Source organism: Nipponia nippon, unplaced genomic scaffold, assembly GCF_047370975.1.
Source record: "Nipponia nippon isolate SJK-2023a ecotype South Korea unplaced genomic scaffold, ASM4737097v1 scaffold_2, whole genome shotgun sequence".
Lineage (NCBI taxonomy): Eukaryota > Metazoa > Chordata > Aves > Pelecaniformes > Threskiornithidae > Nipponia > Nipponia nippon.
In genome coordinates, this window is record NW_028262336.1 from 71,667,439 (window position 1) to 71,687,741 (window position 20,303).

The 20,303-nt window shown below is 39.2% G+C and overlaps 1 protein-coding gene across 7 annotated transcripts in view; it reads left to right on the top strand.

Annotated features, from left to right (window-relative positions):
* The window catches only part of FGF14 (fibroblast growth factor 14), a 415,933-nt gene that overhangs the window by 273,500 nt on the left and 122,130 nt on the right, over nucleotides 1–20,303 (top strand). Inside the window, exon 1 of one of the 7 annotated variants that reach the window (XM_087757507.1) lies at nucleotides 423–655. The exons of the other annotated variants lie outside the window; for them this stretch is intronic. Within the exon in view, the coding sequence (XP_087613633.1) occupies nucleotides 463–655 (193 nt within the window). The 5' untranslated portion in view covers nucleotides 423–462. Of the gene's footprint in view, nucleotides 1–422; nucleotides 656–20,303 lie in introns of those variants that run through there. 7 annotated transcript variants of the gene reach the window in all.

Sequence of the window (20,303 nt, forward strand, 5' to 3'; positions counted from 1 at the left end):
CGGCGGTAGTCGCCCCGGCCGCGGCGATGGCAGCGGCTGGCGAGCGGGCGGCGGCGGCGCGGGGCTGAGGGGCAGCCCCGGGAGGCGACGCTGCCGACCGGACCCGACCCGACCCGACCGAGGCGCGGCTCTGCCCCGAGTCCCGCTCGCTCGGCTCCGCTCCGCTCGGCGCCGCGCCGCCCGCCCGCCCGCAGACACCCGCCGCCCGAGCAGGTGCCCCCGCGCCGGGGCAGGGCGGGAGCGGCGGCGGGGCACCCATGCGGTGACCCGCGGCGGAGGCGGCGGCGGCTCCCGCGGGCCGGAGGGAGGGGGTGCCCCGCTGCAGCCGCGCCTCGGCCCGGAGGAGGCTCCCGCTCGCCCGCGCCCCCGGGGATGGGTCCCCGCCGGGGCTGAGCGCCCCGTCGCCGCCCTCCCCTCTGCCCGCCGCGGCGCCGGCCGGCGTGGGCGAGCCGGCGAGCAGCCATGGCAGCGGCCATCGCCAGCGGCTTGATCCGCCAGAAGCGGCAGGCGAGGGAGCAGCACTGGGACCGGCCCTCGGCCAGCAGGAGGCGGAACAGCCCCAGCAAGAACCGCGGGCTCTGCAACGGCAACCTGGTGGACATTTTCTCCAAGGTCCGCATCTTCGGGCTCAAGAAGCGGCGGTTGCGGCGCCAAGGTGCGTCCCTGTGGCCGGGCCCGCCCGGGGGGCTCCCGGGGGGGCGGGCGGGAGGGGGCAACCTGTGGCGAGAAACTTCCCGGGCCGGGCGCCGCCACGGCGGGAAGCGCCGGCCGCCGCCCCCGCTGCTGTCGGCGGGCGGCTCCCGGCTCCCTGGCAGCGGGCGAAGCGCTCCGCGGGCGGAGGGGCGCGGCGGCTCCTCGGTCGGGACCCCCGCCTTGCCGCCCGGCTGCCCGCGCTGGGCGGGCGGCTGCCTGCCTGCCTGCCTGCCTGCCTGCCTGCCTGCCTGCCTGCGCCGCCGCCCCGCCCGAGGGGCCGCGCCCGGCGGGCCCAGGCCGCCCCGGGCTCGGGTGTTGGTCACGGCAGGTGGGCTCCCGGGCAGGAGGCCCCTCGGGGGAGGCGACCCGCCTGGCGTGAGCCCTGCCCGTCGCCCCCCCTGTCCCGGCCTCGCCCGTGTTTTTCTGTAAAGGACACAGAGCAGGCGGCGCGGAAAGCTCTTCGACTGTCCGGTGTCTGGGAAGCGTCGCTCGCCAGTCCCTTCCTTGAGCTGCCCGCTTGGCTCTGGTAGGCGTAGCCCGGCCGTAGCGCAGGGGTCCCGCTCCTCGGTGGCCTCCCGATCGCCAAAGTGAGAGATAAGGACATAGCTGGCAGCTGTGGGAGTGCTGCTCTGCATCCCGCTGGGTGCCCGGGTGTGGGTCCGTTTGCTCGCTGCCCATCCTGGATCAGGGCCGCTTCGTAAAGACCAGCAAGTTTTGCAGGCTGTTCTTCTTCTTCGGGGTAGATGGGCAGGAGTCAACCGAGACGACTAAAACTAGTACCGTGGTGATTGCGTTTGAGCAGTGCTTTGTATTAGAACCCTAGAAATAAAAGGAGTTAAATGGTATTGCAAAGACTCCTCTATTTTTTTAGGTTTGTAGTATTCAACTCAATATTCAACAGCATTCGGAAATGGTGATGACTTATTTTGGACTCGTCCTCAGGAAACAAGTAGTTCTAGAACAAAAGGATTGTATTACGAAGAGTGAAAATGTTAAGTATCACTCGAAACGTGGCTAATACCTAGCAGTCAATGGTAAAGTACAAGCCACCCATGAGAATGCCACCATGTGTTGTAGTTTGGTATGTATACTATAGCTACTCTTTAGGTTGGGTCGGAAGATGATTTTAAGCAGCATAATCAGTGATCTGCCCTGATTGATCCTTCCTCCTTTTTTTCCATGCTTCATACTTGAAATAGCATAAATCAACAAAATCCATACAATTTTATTTTTACGTGGCTTTATCATTGTAAGAACTATTTCTTGTAGTTCCTAATGCAAGCTAAATCTTGCCATTTTTAGATAGTACAGTGATATAGGGAAGATGAGCAAGAACATGTCAGTGGCAAAATCTATGGTGCCTTATTTTTAGGCAGTCTGCATGTGTGCTTAAAAAGAAGACTAGAGTACTTGGATTATGATGGTGGCTTTATATATGTGATACTTGTTCATGAAAACAAGTTTAGGGGGATTTGCTAACTAAGCAATTGTTCTCAACCACCTGTGCAGTCTTATTTGGGGGAAAACTGTGTATTCGAATATATTATGCTTTGAGGAGGAGATGACTGTCTCACAGCACCGAGATGCCGAACATTTTCTTAGGTAGGAGGGGGCTTTAAGGAGACTTCTGAACTCATCCTCTTTCATTCATTCATTTTTCATAAGGCACTTTGTGACTAAGAGAACTGGATTAGCGTATAACTCAACTGTTAACCCTGGTACACATGACTTCAGTAAGAACAATCAGAACAAGGGCTATTCACTAGTAAAGTCTGCAGCATCAGACCCCCAAGTTTATTTTCTCTAAGAAACCTTCAGATGGAGACGTGGTGATATTTATCAATTGATTTACCTTAAGGTCTCAGAATTACTGCTCATCCATAAGAATTCCTGCTGAAAAAAACACTATCGTGCCTTTTACTGTGTATGCTCATGATGCGTAAAGTGATGGATGGAGTACCTGTGGATTCAAAGTTGCATGCTATTTAGGAGGAAAAACGAAGAAACAATCAAGCAGAAGTCGTTACTTAAACATCTTATGCAGAATAATTTAGAATGAATAATCATTTGGAAGAAAGCACATTTTATAAGGCTGATTGCTTTAAAAGCACCTTATATGAGTTACAAAATGGACATTTATGAAGAGTTTCTTTTTAGTTTTCCTAAACTGAGTTAAATGACCACTGAATTCTTCACTGAGATCATACTGTCAAATCCATTAAAATAAGTCTTTGCCAAGCAAAATAGGATGCATTTCAAAACATCCATTGTCAGAAAGGTGCTGTGGGATTTTGACAAATAAACCTTGTGTAAATGATATATGGAGTGTCATGAGAGCATTGTGAAAAATGAGCTAATTGAGATGTGACAAACCATCTGCAGCATTCTCATACAATTCAATGGAAGAGTAGAAGTATATGTAAAATATTTGTTATGCAGAGCAGTAAAAGCTAGACTGTATTTCTCATCGAATAAAAAAATGTTCTGCTTTGTAGTTACATATGAAAAATAAGTGTCTTCCCATCTTTGACATAGTCAGGCAGCAAAAACTAGTGATGCTGCTTTTTAAATTAAAAATATACATTTACTCTTGTACATACATGTGTATGTGAATCAGATAAATAGATATACACAATGTATGCACACTTACCAACATGTTAGCAAACTTTTGAAAATATTCTTTATTTTTAAACTCTTCTTAAAAAATGCCTGTTAGTACTCTTCTTGTTCAGTGGGATTTATTTGTGAATAAATGAAGTTTATTATGAATACATAACATGCTAAAATCATATGCATCCCCAACGGAATATACAATTTTTCTGTCATTGTGACTACTTTTCTGTTCATGGTCCTTCCTTTAGGGGCACTAAAATATCAACAGAAGAGTGTTTTGGGAGACTAACACTTAGGAAGGGTAGCATTAAAGATACATCCAGGAGCTCACTCAGAGTAAAGGGTAATATTTGTATTTACTTGTATATTGGCTTTAATGATAGACATAATGGTAGTTTTAAACAGCTTTTCTAAAACTTTGATTAATGACTTAAACTGGCAAAGTGATTTCTGTGGGAGACTTGTCTGGTAATCTACTGAGTGGATGAAACCATTTCCATTTACCAGACGGCTTTGATTCATATTGTTTAGTATTATGATATTTCAAATTTATTTCATCTTTATTTTATCCTACCTGTCATCTGATGAAGAAATCACTGTCATTAATTTCCAGGTAGCCACAAAGCCAAGATCTTGCCTAACACTGATGCCAGACATCAATCAATTATGAATCATCTTGTCCTGCATTAGAGGTTGTTCAGTTATAATGGTTTAATTTATGTTAATATAATTACAAATGGGAGAATTGACAGACAAGATTTTGAGTCTTCATGTAAAATAACCTTATATAACCCAGGGCTACCCAATAAAAAGAAGAAAATAAATGGCAGTTCTTCACCTCATGCAACTATAGTGCACAGAGATTAAAAACGTATGTTTGTCACTAGCGCAAATTCAAACTTCTTAGCCTGTATTTTCATCTACATATCTAGCTTCTTTGCTAATCTGAAAAATTGTCATTTGGTTAATTAGGTCCCATGAGAGTATTCTACTGGAAAATACTCAACATTTAAATGTATTAAAAACCAAGTGTGATGTTTACTGTTTCTGTGTGCTAATACCACATTAAAACTTCTAAATTTATACATAGAGTGTATGAATTTTGGAATGACTTGGCCTCTGATTTTGTACATTAATATTTATGAGAAAGAGAGACCTAGGGAACATGTTTAGAAAAAGCACTGATTAGATTTTATTGCATCTACAAAGGTAATTTAATTCTCCAAAGAAAGTATTTTTGGAAAATTCCTCCGTATATCAGCTAATGTTTTGCAGCAGACGTGGGAGTGGCCCATAATCTCAGATGTAAGATAATTCCCCATATACATAGTGCCTTAAGTAGTTGTTAGTTCTCCTACTTGTGGACTGATGTAAATGGAACTGAAATGGAGATCTGTGCACGCGGGTGTGCATACCTTGTTTCCTGATGCTTAAGAAACCTCATTGAATCCTAATTAGTTAGCTCCAGCCTTGGATGATCTGGCTTGCTCAAAGTTTCAGCAGACCAAAACCTGTAGCTGCGCCTTCCTATGTGACTGTCCTCAGAATTAATTATTCTTGGCAGTTCACTAAAGCGCACAGCTGCTGCATTGTCTAGGTGCAAGACCGTCTATTTTTCTGGGTGTTGAACTGATGTTGCTTATTCTTCACTGCTTTTCTTCAAATGATATTGATTAACCCACAATCCTTTTGGAACTATAAACCCAGTCTTAACAGTATATATAAGAAATTTTTAATTTTTCAAATTTTTTTCCTTCATTGCTGCTAATCTGTTCAAAGGATTGCATGATCATCAAAAATTGAAAATGTGTAAATATGCTGTATCTCATGTAAAATAGTCTAAGCATATTTAAAAATTATGTTTGAACATGTGGTTTGCTAGACTCAGTGTCAAGTTTTCTTTCCCATGCATTCAGTATTTCACATAGACTCTGCTTGCTAAGGGAGGCTTTAAAAAGAAATGTAGCAATGGCTGGAATGTAATTCTCTTATTCTGAACTGATCTTGGTGTTTCTAAAAGTGATGAATGAGATGTTTTTGAGAGGAAATGGGGAAAAATAACTTTAAAATGGTAACATAATTTTAGGGACTATTAATTTTTAGAAGTATCTTAAATAAGGGTGATAGAATAGTGAGCATTTAACGCGGTGCTGTACCAATGTTATTTCAGAATATCTCCTGTTTTAATGTAAAGCGAGTAGAAAAACTTAGCTATACCCATTGTATATCTTAAAATATTGTGCGAAAAGTAGAAAGCAGATAACTTAAGAGAGTAGTAAGTATTTTAAGTTATGTTTTCTAAATATTCTAAGTTTGGTAATAGTTGCAAATTAAGATTTCTTTGAATTTTTTCAAAGGCTTCATAGTTGTTTTGGCTTGAATTCCTTCCTTGTTTTGTCTAAAAAGTACTGTGGTGTTTGGGGTTTTTTTGGTCAATTCTTTCTTTGTGATAAGCATTGGTTTACATTTATTTACCTCAGGAAATTTGCATATCTGGAGAGTATGTGAAATTGGAGGAACCCAAATTTCATTTTTCCTATATACAAACATTGCTTTTCACTATCTTCATTTGATAGTTGGAGATTTAACTCTTCATTACCAAGTGATTTTGTCATTCTTCAGTGATCTTGCTGGATCTCCAAAGTTCAGGCAGTTTCTGTCCACATATAGTGATCTTTTTTTTTAAGGTATATCAGTTATTGTATTTATTAAATGCATTGTAGAACTAAATTATCTGGTTAATAGAGATATTAAGGGACATTTCAGTATAGGTGGATTCTGATTCATGGTGGTGTAGTGATAGAAATGTTATAGGACAGGTCAGGTTTCTATATCGTATTTAAAAACACAATTCTGTCTTTTAACAATACCTAATCCATTAGTGGATGTCATTTTTTCAGGGTATTTGAGTCTGTTAATTTAAATTAAACTGAGTACTTAAAATTCATTTTGAATAATGAGTTTTCAAGTCAGTAGCTTATAAACAGCAGTAATTAATTTTAATATAGAGCTAGCACTCAAAAAGTTTATTAGAGAAAAAATTGCTGTTAAAGTCTTTTGATTTAGACTCTAAGCATAATTTAGAAATTTGAAGATGCACAGAACTGTGAGATTGGATACCCATTTTTCATAAGGATTAAACAGAGGCCTATCTTGCTTGGTCATATGTAAGCTCTTTTCTACCTTGGGCAAGTATTAGAGTTAGTGGCAGACAGGAGGATATACCCCAATGGCACCCTTACTGTGCCATCAGCTTTTTCTGAAACCCTTTGAAACGGGTACATTTTTGTTCTCAAGAGTTATTAGTGCTAATTCAGATCTTATGCTCTGCCATACACTGAGTGGTGTGAAAATAGAAAGAATACGTGATACTACATTGCATGGTAGAAAAGGATGAGAAAATTAGTAAAGATCTGATTTTCTCTATTATGATCCAACATCAGCAACCTGCTTTCATTGCATGTAGACCATAACATTTCTGTACATTAGGGGTTTCGTTTTTCATTTCAGTTATACAAATCAGATAACTTGATGAGGTCAAGTTTAGATTTTTCAATATATTTTCTTGTGGGACTGAAAATGGGGGAGCATACCCTTTCCTGGTGCCAAAAAAGAAACTAGCTGCTTTTGGTGCCAGGATTTAGGAATATATAATTGGAGCAAGTTAGAGACAGGCAGGAGTTGAGTCCAGGACTCTCAAGTTCTGATTCTGTGTTACAAACTATAGATGATTTCAGCATATCCTGAAATAGGTGACACTACTTAAATTTACATTTCTGTAAATAAATAAATATATAACCAAAGAAAGTGGGGAATTTTGGTATTTCAAAGAAAAGCTAATATAAAATTGAAAGAAGTAAATAGTAAAAGGTTGATATAAAATTTAAATAGATGGACTATGTTGAAAAAAAATACAGAAACCTTATTGCCTCAAGGTTTTCAGGATCCCAGGTTGTTTTGGTTGCCATTTCGTAAAATGGTGAGTACAAGCTAATAAACATGATATTGGTTGTTTCAGTAAGATTTTCATAAATGAAGCTAGAGAAACTTGACTGAAATTGGAATATAAAGTATATCCTTTCTCTAGGATATAAAGTATAATCTCTAGGATGTAATTAAATTAAACAGTTTAATTAAATCTGTGGTCTTGATTCTAATCCCTTGCCCAGGTGTAGAGCTTTTGAAAGGCATTGGAGTTGCTGTGCTATGAAACTGCTGTAAATTGAACCAAGATTGGACTGCTGATTGGCAGTAATCAGCAGAAATAAATGATGGAACTCAGCATTTGTTTAAAATATTAAATCAAGCATTTTATTTCATGTAAGAATAATTCAGTATCATGAAGCACAAGCACACAGTCTTTTTCTCTCTGTAGAAGTTAATTTAAAAAAAAGGTAAAAATAAAAAGTCCTTCTTAATTAACTGTCATTTCCATTGCAAAGCTTGCCATTTCTACTTTATTTTGCAAACTCCAAAATGTATCCAATACACTAAGTGTAGCTGCTGCTGCTCCTGCTTTGGTACTGTAAAGCCTGGTTCCAGAAAACATCTAGGTTTGGTTGCTAGACTATTTCCAGCGTTTTTTGAAAAAATGCAAAGGAGAGAAAGGAATTAATGATTTTTTAAATTAGTCTCCATTTTTTAATGGTTCATTGTACAGGTAAACCCAGAATTTCATGTCCCAATGAAAAGGGACTTTTCAAGCCTCAGGGCATTTTTGTTACTGAATTTCAAAGTCACTCAGCAAACAACAGATATGTCAGGCTTAAGAAAAGGTCAGCAGGTTTCTTTACAGTAGAGATTCTTTTGGAACTATGAACCTAGGGGTGGGAGCTGGTACCAGGGTCTCCCTTAATGCAGTAATGTATTATAGGTATTTCTAGTTTGGTTTTGATGAGAATTTGCACTCCCCAAGTGTTATAGAGAGACTCACTTCCTTACTTACTGTAAAAAACTAGAACAACGGTGGCTTTTTTACTAAAATTATTATGCTTTTATTGTAGTATTTTCTGTAGTGTGAATGAAAGATGTCTTTGAAAGGCAACTATTCACTTCAGATTTCTGTGATCGTAAGTACTAAATTTATGGTTTATATATACCTTCTTATATGAAAACATTACATATCTATCATGCCTAGATTATGGTAGTGCTCTTCATTAAAAAGTATATTCTATAACGAAACAGTGAGTACCTCACCGACAAGAAGTCTATTTCAGTATGACACTTATATTTTCTTTCCAAATCTGTAACAGAGCTTTTCCCATAACAGCAGACGTAATTTTTTTGATTAGAACAACGTTTGTGAAGTTTATTGGTAATTCATAAAGAACAGTCTGTTTGCTAAAGTATAAATAAAATAGGTATTTATGTTTTTATTTATTTTGGTTTTAATCCATGATTGTTTCTTCTCTGTTTTGTTTTTAAGAACAGTCTTGTAACAAATTGGTATGTTCATAAATGCGATGAAGTAAGGTTTTTGTCCAACCATTCTGCCTTGTAACCTAAACTCTGTACTTCATGGATTATAGTTCATAACTGTTCCAAAATCTTGCAACATTTCCTGAGCATTTAGTTGTTCACACATTTACTGCTTTATGCATTGTGAATATCCCAGCTTAAAGACATGCTCCTTTCATTTTCATCTATGTAGTTTATGTATAACTAAGGCTTGAATTCCGCTACCTTAATTAGTGGTTTGTACCTCTTAATATGAAATTCTGATGAGTTGAAAAATTTACCACTGTAATCTGTATAACTGTGACTATGAAATAAATGAACTCTTAAACTTCATTGCGCTATTTTCTTCTTTCACTTTTCCTGCTGTGTGATCAGAACCGTTCCTTCTTTGTAATCAGAAAAAATATACATGAAATGTGTAATATTTTGTTCCCGACAGCATTTTTCACTGTGTTATTTAAGCCAACAAAAATAAGATTCCATCTACTGCAGAATCTCTGTCTATGACGCTAGGGAAGGGCTTTGCTACAGCCTTTTGGATTTTAGCAAGGCTCCCCTTGTGTCCACTGCAAGTCTTGTCTTATCAGAGCTCTGGTCAGGCTTGTACCTGTATACTTATGGCACCAGTCCTGAAGATTACCCATGCTTGCCCTCAAGCAAGTAGAGGTACGATTACAGGATGAAGACCTAAGTGTGGTTGTCTACCCCTTTTCTTGTGTAGGGATGCACAAAAAATTAATAATGGATTCCTCCCACTATTAGCTCCTTTTCATTATCTTATCAATTATCTTGGATCATGACTGTGCCAAGAAGTAGGACTGATTATATAATAGCACAGGATACTTGAGAATTTTTTAATAGAAAACTATTTCTGGGGTTAAAAAGTTGAGAGAGAGTGATCCCTGCTGATGCAGGTACTCTGAAGAAATGCAAGCCTTCATTGTTTCTAGTAAATATTATTGAACTTAGCTTGTGTATGTTTTAAGAATTTGAAAATATATATGTTCCTCCTAAGGAACTCATTAGAAAATTATTAATAGTGAACAATACACATCATCATCTTCATCAGTTCTCACTGCCAAGCAAGTTATTTTTTCATCTGAATACCTTCATTTGGGTAATCAAGTTTTGAGTTTATCACAAACTCCAACTGGTGCACAGATGATTTATACCATTTTTATAAATATTAAGAAATGAAGACCGTAGTCTTAACTTCGTTACTAGCATAGTTTTGGCTTGCTTAAAATAACAGTCTGGATTCTGAGAACCTCTTTTTTACTTACCTTCCCCCCCCCCCCCCTCCCCGAAGATGGTTTTGTGCAGAGATTAATTTATGGCTGAACTCTTCCAGGCATTAGATTGGTAAATCCCACTTCATTATTGCTTCCAGTTATGTTTTAGTTTTCTGACAAAGTAGAAATTACTGTCATTCTGGTTCCTGTGTCGATAGACTTTTGCTAAAGCAAATGAGAGACCTGCTTCCACAGAGCTTGAGTAACCATTTTCTGTGGCAATATTTAAGGAAAAAGAGATATAACTTTTTGAATTCCAGCTCTAAAGGTCAGATGTCCCCAAATTTGCAATTTGTGTACAAGTAAGAAATTTAGCATTTTAGCCCTTTTGTAGATGTAAATTTATTCATTAAATTCTGCTGTCTAAGTAGCTTATATGTGCTAAACAACTGTGAGGTTGTGATGTTACTACCCTAAAAACAGATCTTTTGATGTAATGCACATGATTCTGGAAATCTTTGTAAAATTGATATGTAATGCTCTGTATAAAAAGTATTCTCTTCTAACTTCTATGCAAAATGAGCAAAAAATTTATGCATATAAAAAAACCAAAATTAGTGGATGGCTCAGCTTTACATAAACTATGGCATTTAGGAAACCCTGAATATTACTAGTAAGCAGCCATCTTTCTTCAGAAACAGTGAATGTCACTGTAGAGATAAGATAATTGACTCCAAACCACAGAAAGAAAGAAAAACCAAGCCATTCCCATTAGCCATACTCTCTAGTTCTCTGCTTACAGATAGGTATATCAGCACTCTCAAACATTTTTTGAGAAACAAAAACTCATCAGGTTTTCCATACAATTAAAAGCTACTAAAATCAGTGTAGGTTAAGCCTGAAAAATCTGGTTGTGGTTAAACTAAGATGTGAATAGTCATTTGTATCTCGTTGTTGCGATGACAAAGTGGCAAGATCAAGCCAATAGCCATCTCAGGGCCACTTATATTCAGTACAATTCAATCAATCAATCATCACCCTGTTTACCAGGGTTTTACGTTGCAATGTAGTGGTTGAAATGAACCGATGGCATAAGCAAACATTTCTCTTGAATTACTGGGGTAGCTTTCTAGGTCATTGGATGTCACTGGCCAGGTCCTATTCAAAGTTTGTCGTGGATTAACAGTCAAAAATTCAGGATCTGACTTACTAAAACTCTCCACTTGCAGAGCTCCAAGAATAGCAGCTAAAAACACCATTGCTTAAGCAGCCTGATTGGCACAAATATGAGGAACATAGTGAATCTTATCTTAAAAAATGTTTATGCTTAGAGGTTCTTAACTGCAATTTTGTCAGCTTGTTACCAACTTCACACAGTATTGGTATTTTGGTTTTCACGGTTGGCATTTGTTTTAAATATAGGGAGGGATGTAAGGAAGATAAGCCTGTTTTCTACTCTTTGCTAATGAATGTTTAGGTATAAGTAGTATAAGGGTGGAGTATAGGTAGTTAAGGGGGGAATGCATTGCTAGTAAATTGCTGATGCTGTTGTTCCAAAAGCCTTCACTGCAAATTTTGGCTAAACTTTAAGAAAATTCAATCACGTTAAGGTGTGTAAAGGGTAAGTTGAATGCACCTGAGCAACCTGACTAGAGATGTAAGTACTTCTAGGTTAAATGGACTTGTAAAGACAATGTAATTTTTAATTTTTTAATTATTTCTGTCCTGATATTAGTATCCATCTAGGAAATAATTGGGGTTGTTTGAAGCAGTTTCTTTGAATTCAGGCTTCGTACTCATATAAGTAGTGTGATCAACTTCAATTCCTAATTACAGTAGGGAAACCAGCCACATTTGGAGCCTGAAGCAGCAAAAAGGTTTTGCTTCTTTTTAGGTATTTTTGTTGCTGTAAATTGTATCAAGGATGACACAGACTACTACAGACAAGACCTGACATAGAAACAGTCTTTAACTATTTGCTATTTATTTTTATTCTATTCACTCTATTTACATGAGATGCAGTTAGTTTTTGACTGTGTAATGATTTATACGTATAACGGTGTTAGTTCCAGTTGATTTCCAGATAGATATGTGCTATTGCATAGGAACAATTTGGGTGTATGCTGTTTATTTTCCAAAGCAGTTCAGGCGTGACACCAGAGGACTAATGGCACAACTCGCATCCTGAGTCCAATAGATTGTGGCATACCAAGTTCTTTTTTAGCGATATGTCATAGCTGTGTAGGAGGTGAAAAAATGTTTCTTCACTTCTGCCATAGTATCAGCAATGTCTCGCACAGTGGCTCTAATATGTTGACAGCTCAGTGAGTCCTGAATGCCTCCATTTGGTTATTGGGTTGAATTTTTATCCCTGTAAAGGCTTTTTTTTTTTTTTTTTTTTTTAAATTAACATGAAAATTACACATTTTTGGACTCTACTGTCTACTGCCATGGAAACAGAAAAGTGTCTTTAGGGGACAACTATTGAAATACCAGTATTAGTTTTTTTCGATCTTGTATCCCTTGTTGAGCTTTGAAAGAACATTTTCATGATGAATTGGTCTTTCTGCATACTGGAGGCAATTGGGCTTTCCGCATTTTGAGTGTGTGGCTAGTTATGTTCATTTTTCTGTCTTTGTAGAGAGGCACTGGATCAGTGTTTTTTAGACAATTGTGAGGCAGTTGATCAGTGACCTAATTCTAATATTGTTAGTTTGTCTATTTATTTACTGGTATCTAAGCTCCTATTTCAGGGGAAGATGAGAAGATTGAATAGATTTTCTTTATTGGGGTCATTCAGACTCTGTATTTGGAGCAAGATAGAAATTTTCCTATTTGCATTCCCACAGGGGAAGGAGAAATACGAATTTCTATAGCTCTGAAAGCCCTTTGCCACCACCTTTGCCTGTAAACTTCAGCAGAGATGCTTTTGAAAGGAAACAGGATTGTTTTCCAGCCATCCCAACATGCAGTTGCTCAGTCCTGCCATTCAGAGTCACAGGGATTTATGCTGCCATCTTTCTGCATTGTGAATGTAAATCTGAAGAAAGGCTAGCCATGAGGCTATTGCTCAGTCATTACAGTAAGATCAGCCAGCACTGGATCTTACCTCTTGCTCCAGTGGGAGTAGTGAAACAGGTACTAGAGTGCTTATATGCCACGTGGGTAACTATGTCTCTGCAAATTAAATTAGAAAAAACAGTTAGAAGGGAGAGAAGAAGTTGTTTTCACCATCCTAGCAACACAATGCAGCTATAGATACATAACACATGTAGACCAGTTATGATATTAGATGTTAAGGTTGCTCCGGATATTTATGTGAGTGCTGTGGCAAGTATGTACGGTGGTGATGTTGCTTCCATGAGCAGCTGGACTCTGGAGGAGAAGGATATGACTCTCTGACATAGGTGAGCCCATAGGCATCCTTGGCTTTGCTGTGACAGAGCTTACACCACTGGAAGACATGTTGCCTTAGGCCCACACCTTGAGACCACTCAAAACCCAAAAATAGAGCAGACGTGGTTTGTGATCTGCTTCATAAGCAGCTCCTAACAGAAGGACATCATAGCAGTGCATTGGAAACTGCTCTGGCTGCTTGAAAGCTTCAGCTTGGAAATCAGAGTAGTAGTAATACCAACAACTTATTAAACAAAGCTGTTCAGAAAATGACTGTACTGTCATCTGGGAAAACAAACCGACATTTAGGTTTGTGGAGTTTTTCACTGCAAAGCATGCTGTATTTTCTAATTTGTCAGAGCAGCATTTCCAGTCAAAGCCTGTTTTGACAGACACGTCCTTACTGGGTAGTACTGTACAGCCATATTGGTAAGACACCTGATTACCCAAGGGGGGAAAAAAAAACCCAAACAAATAAGCTATACATATTTTGTTCCATCTAAAAAAAGTATGATAGGTATACAAGACTTATTCAGAAAGTACTGTAACATTAATTATTCAGGCTTGAACTTTTATTTTATAAGTTCTCTAATGCCTCTTACCTGCCATGATCCTGCAGTTTCATGTATTAAAACACAACCAAGGGGAATAACAGTTGGTTGATTTGTGACAACCAGCTACCTGACAGCAATTATGTAATTTCGGTCAGTGGAATGGAGCTGGCAGCAAAGTCAGGCTTTGCTATGGGTGGAGAAACATTTAAAGATGAACAATATAGAAATGCAGCAGAACAACTCTGAACTTCAGGTCTATCACTGTATCCCCAGTGTATTTCACTGAGTTTATTTTTCTTACAGCTTTCTGCTACTAAAATAGAGAGATACTTGGAATTAGTTTCAGTTCTGTAAAGGGAAAATAAAATATAGCCAGTTGGTTCTGGTACTGCAAGTTTGGAACCTACTGATGACTATAACCAACTTTTGTACAGGTTTTGGTAAACAAAATCAGAGACTTCGATTAAATTTCACTAATTTTTGTATGTACAGAAGTTACATACATCTTTCAAGACTGAGATTTTAATTTTAGCACATGAAGCTGCAGAACTTGCTCCTCATTCTGAGTTTACTACTGGAACTAGCAAGCAAGGCTGTGAGAACGGCCATTACAGCACATTAGAAGTAGCCCTGGCAGTAGTAGGTACATGAATAGACTTTTGATCAGGGAAAAGCACGTTTCTGTGCATTAACTGTTGGTGATTCTGATGTCCCTCTGGCCTTGTTTGCATTTGTAGGTTTTAATATGGTCCATGCTGCTAATTTTGGTTTAGTTTGCCTAAGCCATATAGAGTGAACTTAGTGGAATCTTACATCAGGGAAGATATATGGCGTTGCCTAAAATCCCCTAATCATCTGTAATGGGTTGCCTTTGTTTTTTTCATCATGGCTTTCCATTTCTAGACTTTTTTCATCCCTGATTTCTTCTTTCCAAACACACCTGACTGATAATGAAAGTATACTGCATTTCATTCATGATGTTCCTTAGTTGACGCATGAAGATCAGGTACTGCAAGGGAGGGGAACCTGAGGGAAGATGGATAGAGCCACACAAGCTACAGGAGATGTAGTGAGGGACAGTGAAACCTGTACGCTGCATTATATATTCCCTGTAATTCATACATTTCAAAGGGAAGGTTATGTTGTTTCTACTTCAGGGATTTGAAAGGGAAAAATAATATTTGTGAGAATGTTTGTATTCTTCTATTTGAGAAACCAGGATGACCTTAGTATCTTTCCTTAGAGGAAAGATGGTTATAACAAATGTATCTTTCCAAGTAATCTTGCAGATACAAGGTTACTTATTTTACAGTTTTGAAAGAATAGAAGTATTTTCTGCTGCAGTTAAAGACAGAGGTAGTTTTGTCTTTCCAAAGGATAAAACCATTTCTGCAAATACTTGACTTTCTATACCTTAAAGTAGAATCAAAAATACATCTGCCTTTAAGTTCACATTCACTTTGAATATAAAGACAGATAACCTATGGATTCATTAAACTGCTATGGCCTATTAGAAATAAATGCTGGAAGGTTTCATTTGAATGAAAGCTTTTAAAAAAACCCAACAGTGATCAAGCTATTATTTGTCTCATAAAGAATCAGGCCTGACTTCAAATATAACTAAAATCATTCTATTGGTGGAAGTTTTACTGGATGCTTACTAAAATGCGTCATGTTTGGCATTCAAACAGATTTCAGCACATCGCACTGGTATTCTAGCTTACATTCTTAGAGGAGTTGCACTATCAAATACAAGCAAACATGCTAAGCTTCAGATATGGAGGCACAGCAACATATTAGGTTTAAAATCAAGAGCTGTGTAGGTTAGAAAGTTCCAGTCATCATTATGAGGAAGGAGAGATAAGTATGGTACATGGTTTAGCAAAATGAGTTAAGTGTATGTTTTAACAAATTAAATTGCTTCATTTATCTAAGATTTATTTTTAGCAGCTCTACTGAACGTAAATTTTGTAAAGTTTTGTGCCACTTTGTGTTTTCACATAATGACAAAAGAGTGATGATAGTGGTAAGTAGGCTTCACCTTTGCTGGCGAGGGTGGAACGGTGCACACGTGTGTGTGTGCTAAATTTGAGATTGTCTATTGCTTTTGTAGCAGTGGTGAAACTCTGCCCTAATGAGTAAGAGATTCTTTAGAAGACCTAGGTAATTTATTTTGTGACTTGTTCAAGTGACCTTCTGGTGTGCTATGTTTAATTGCATTTTGCTTTGTTCTTTATGCTTGTAACTATAATTGCTTTTTTTTTAAAAAAAAAAAACGAAGCAGTTCTTAGGACTGTATATCATCATCAGGTGAAGGAGAAAAGAATTAACTAAATACTTTATGGTGAGCAAGTAAAGTAAAATTGTCATGTGTCTGCAGTAATCCTTCTTCCTAGACAGATGGGCTACATTTTTTGTGATGTTCTGGTAGAGGTTGTTGGACTGATGTTTTGATTTTACCTGAAACTGTTTTACTGTTCTGTCAGGTTTGGCCAAATGCCAAGCTTCCATCAGAACAGGGTAGTTTTGTTAAAATTTCTGTTGGAAAAGTGTCTTGAGGCTGAAGAATTTTTTTTGTTAAACCTCAGGGTTTAACAAGCAGCTCTGTGGCTCGAGCACTCTCCTACCATGCGGACATTTCAAGTCTGAGTTCCTGCTCACTTTCGTTCAGACAAAAAGCCTTTAACCTGAATCTCCAGTGGGTGCTGATTGCCAGGCTGCTAGTTATTCCTGTGTGAGTAACTCTGGTATTGTTTTTGCCTTCTTTTTAATTTTTCTTGAAGAAGGCTTTGTTCTGCGCTTTATCCTGAAAAAGTATTTCATGACAGGAACATTATTTTCTGCTTAATTCTAGCTGGAAAGCTTTTTCAAAATACATCGCCATAGTCAGATAAGAGGTGACTGACGTTTGTAACCAGTGCCAGGACATTATCAGAGAGTGTTTGGTGGTGTGGAGTGATGGTAGTTGTAGGACAGTTGCAGAGCTCGAAGCTCGTTCTTGGTTGATGAGGTGAAAAGAGGATTACTGAGGAGCACAGGAGAATCTGTGTTTCATCAGCTGTTTTTGAATATTTGCTAGGCAGATAATCAAAACAAAAAGGATCACTTCAGTGTCTTAGAAGCATTTTCTGCTAAACAGGGGCATAAACTTCATCCCCTTGAGGTCTACTTTATGCATTTTCCTGCATCCAGATGCTGACTTTGGACATCAGTTGGACTAGCTGAATACCTGTGGCACCTGTACACTGGTGTTACCTGTACACTATGACAGGGAGCTAGATCTTTATGCAATCTGCTTGTTGCTGTTGAAAGATCTCATAAACTTGTTTCTTCAAGGGATTGCATAAGACAGATATCAAGTAGGATAGGGAAGTATTTTCTCTTCTGGAATGCTGTGGGTGAGTGTCACAAAAGCAGAGGGTCTGTTCCCCATCAGGTGTGTCTTTCAGGGAAGGTTTAACTATTACCATGTGTTTCCTTAGACTTCTGACTTTAAGGCAGTCATCTTAAGTTCTTTGGAAACAGAGTTACTGAGCACATTTCCCTCTTCTCCCTAGTAGGAAATAATTTTCTGTTAAGGCCAGCTTCGAAAAAGTTCTGCCTTCAAGGTGGCATTTCAAAGGGTTTTGATATTGACTGGATTCAGATGACTCACAACATTTCTCAGAGAAGTTTCATTGCAATCATCTGTTACATCATTGATTACTTGTAGTCATTTATCATTGAATCAGAATATTTTTCTGGGATATTTTGATTCCACTGAAGTTCCAGGAAAACCAAAGTGTGTTTCCAACAAATGAATTTGTGGCCATGGAGCTTCTCTAGACTCTTGGGATGAGATTCAAATAGCAAATTCTTGTTATGTAGACACAAAAGCTTGAGCAACTTATAGATTCATATTTTGGCTGTCATGCAATTAATGAAAAATATGTATTTCTAGGGTGTAATTCACAGCATCCTGAAGTAGATAGCTCCACTGCCTGTGAAGGGAGCCTAGGAGGACTACATCAGATGTATGCTCTAGAAGTCTTAATGACTCTAGTTGTAGAGTCTACTCTAGAAGTAGGTTGCTTCTGGTTCCTGAGATGCTGCCTGGCAGGTCTGAGGAGAGCTGAGACCCACAATAGTACTGTGGGTCCCAAAACCAAGCTATCTGCCTCTTGAAAGCCTCCCAGTCTCCAGTGCCTGGACAGGCAGAAGGCTGCCTGGTAGAGTTGTGAGCCTGAACCTTTAGGAGCCTTCCCTTGCACTGCGGTGGCAGCTCAGCTTCCCAGAGTCTCCAGCTCTCAGCAGAGCTGAGGAGAAAAACAGATTCTTCTCTCACAGAGAAGCTGGATTTCTAAAGAAGGAGGAGTGTTTTATGGTGGAATAAGTAGATTTTGAAGTCTAAAGTTCCCCAGCATTTAGCTGTGGTTGTCTCCATTCCACTTGTATTGATCCAAAAAATTGTGAGTATCTTAATTTTAGCTCTCATCACTAACATTTATCTTCTTTTAATGTGACTGGAGTACAGACATTTCTGTGAAAGAAACCTGAAGCATTTACTAATGTTTAGTTATTTAGGAGATTTTGAGAACTTCGACATTTTAGATTTTTGCTGGTGTCCCAACAGTATGTAAGGTAATCTTCATACTAATTTCCAGTTTACTCAGCTTTAAGTGTCTCAGGAGTTCAAGAAAAGTCTTAGAGCTATTTACAGTGTACAAACACTGCCGTTAAAATGTTTTGTGTCTTTTCAAAGGAGGTAATTCCACTGAGAAATTATTTCTTCTGTACAACACATATCCAGTAGTTATCATGCATTGTCCAAAATATAATTTTAAAGCAGATTATTTTATTTGGAATTGTTTGGAAACTGTTGACAAGGATTTCTTTTTTTTTTTTTTTTTCCCCCTTCCAGTTGCATTCATCACTAGATATTAAAGTGCTGGGGAAAGATTTTATAAGCCGTCATTCTGCTACATGGATAGAAGGCTTCTAATAAGTGATGTCTATTTGCGCTGACATCTATTTATTTTATTAACAGTGGCAAGCCTTTTCCCCTTGCCTTCACTTCCCTCACTTTAAATTCCTCTACTAAAATCCTTCCATTTGCCTCAACAGTGGGATTAATACTGTCTTACACAAATAAACACAGTCAATTTAATGTAAAACTCAGGGTGGTAATTGGCCTCTGACATGCTTGTAAATAGCGGTTTCTGTCTATCCAGTTGTTAATTGTGTCTTTTCCAGTCATATTAAGTCCTTTTGTATACCCTGGTAGGGGCATCTACATCCTGGACTAGGATGCAGAAAAACCTCATTTTTATTGCTGCTTTGGACAAAGCGTCCATCCTCTTTGTGCTTCTGTTTTGCTGTCTGTAAAGTGAGGGTGATGCTGATCTCCTGAGTTTAGACTCTGCCTGGAAATCTGCCGGCAGCAGGGTCTTCTTACTGTGACTTTGCAGTATGAGGCCAGTGCTCATCCTCCTCCAGGAACGTGCCTCAGTGCTCTGGACCACCCCAGTCTCCTCTGAAGTGGAGCCTGACCCACACATCTCTCCTGACTGAGACCTCTGGGCTTTGCCCACGGAGCCATCCTCACCTTCTTCAGGCTGCTGGAGTCCCAGCGTAACACTATATTCATTAGAGTCTACAGAATGTTGTAAGCAACAGGACACAGACAAAATCTTGTAGATACCACGGGTTTTTTAACCTAGATGTAATGGAAGCAACCTGTCTTCACTTTGAACTTCAATAATCATTTCAATAAATAACTGTATGGCCTTTAAAATATTTATGTCAAAATATTCAAAACTAACCATGTTCTAAAAATAAAAGATGCAAAGTAGAAATACAGAGGCAACTTGTGATATAATTTTGGGCAGAAATTAAAAACTAGCTTTGGTTTTCTTTGCATTAGAGCTGGATGTCTGGAGATTTCAGGAAGCAGCCAAGGAAATTCCATAGAAGACACTTGTCCCGTCTGAGTGCATGACACTTTCCCAACAGGAAGGGTGTAGATTCTGCTTTTATGAGAATTTGAATCTGGTAGTAATACTCCTCTTCCTTGGTGTCTCTGTGTTTCCAAACAGGGCATATATCTATGACGAGGTCTTTAGGTTTTGGGTCCTTTCACATAAATCAGAACTACTCTGGTAAGTGAAACCAGAAGCCACAGAATTGATTGCGTTACCTCAGGTGGAAACGATTTGTGTGCCTCTTTGCTTTAGATGGGATATTTGGTAGGACAGGGCTATTTTTAAAGGTACTTTTCTTTGCAAGCTTGTTGATTCTAAAATGCAGGACTCAAAGCAACCGAAGAGTCTTCACAGACATGTTAGTTTAACCATGTTGCTCTTTGTAGGAGGAAAAGGGA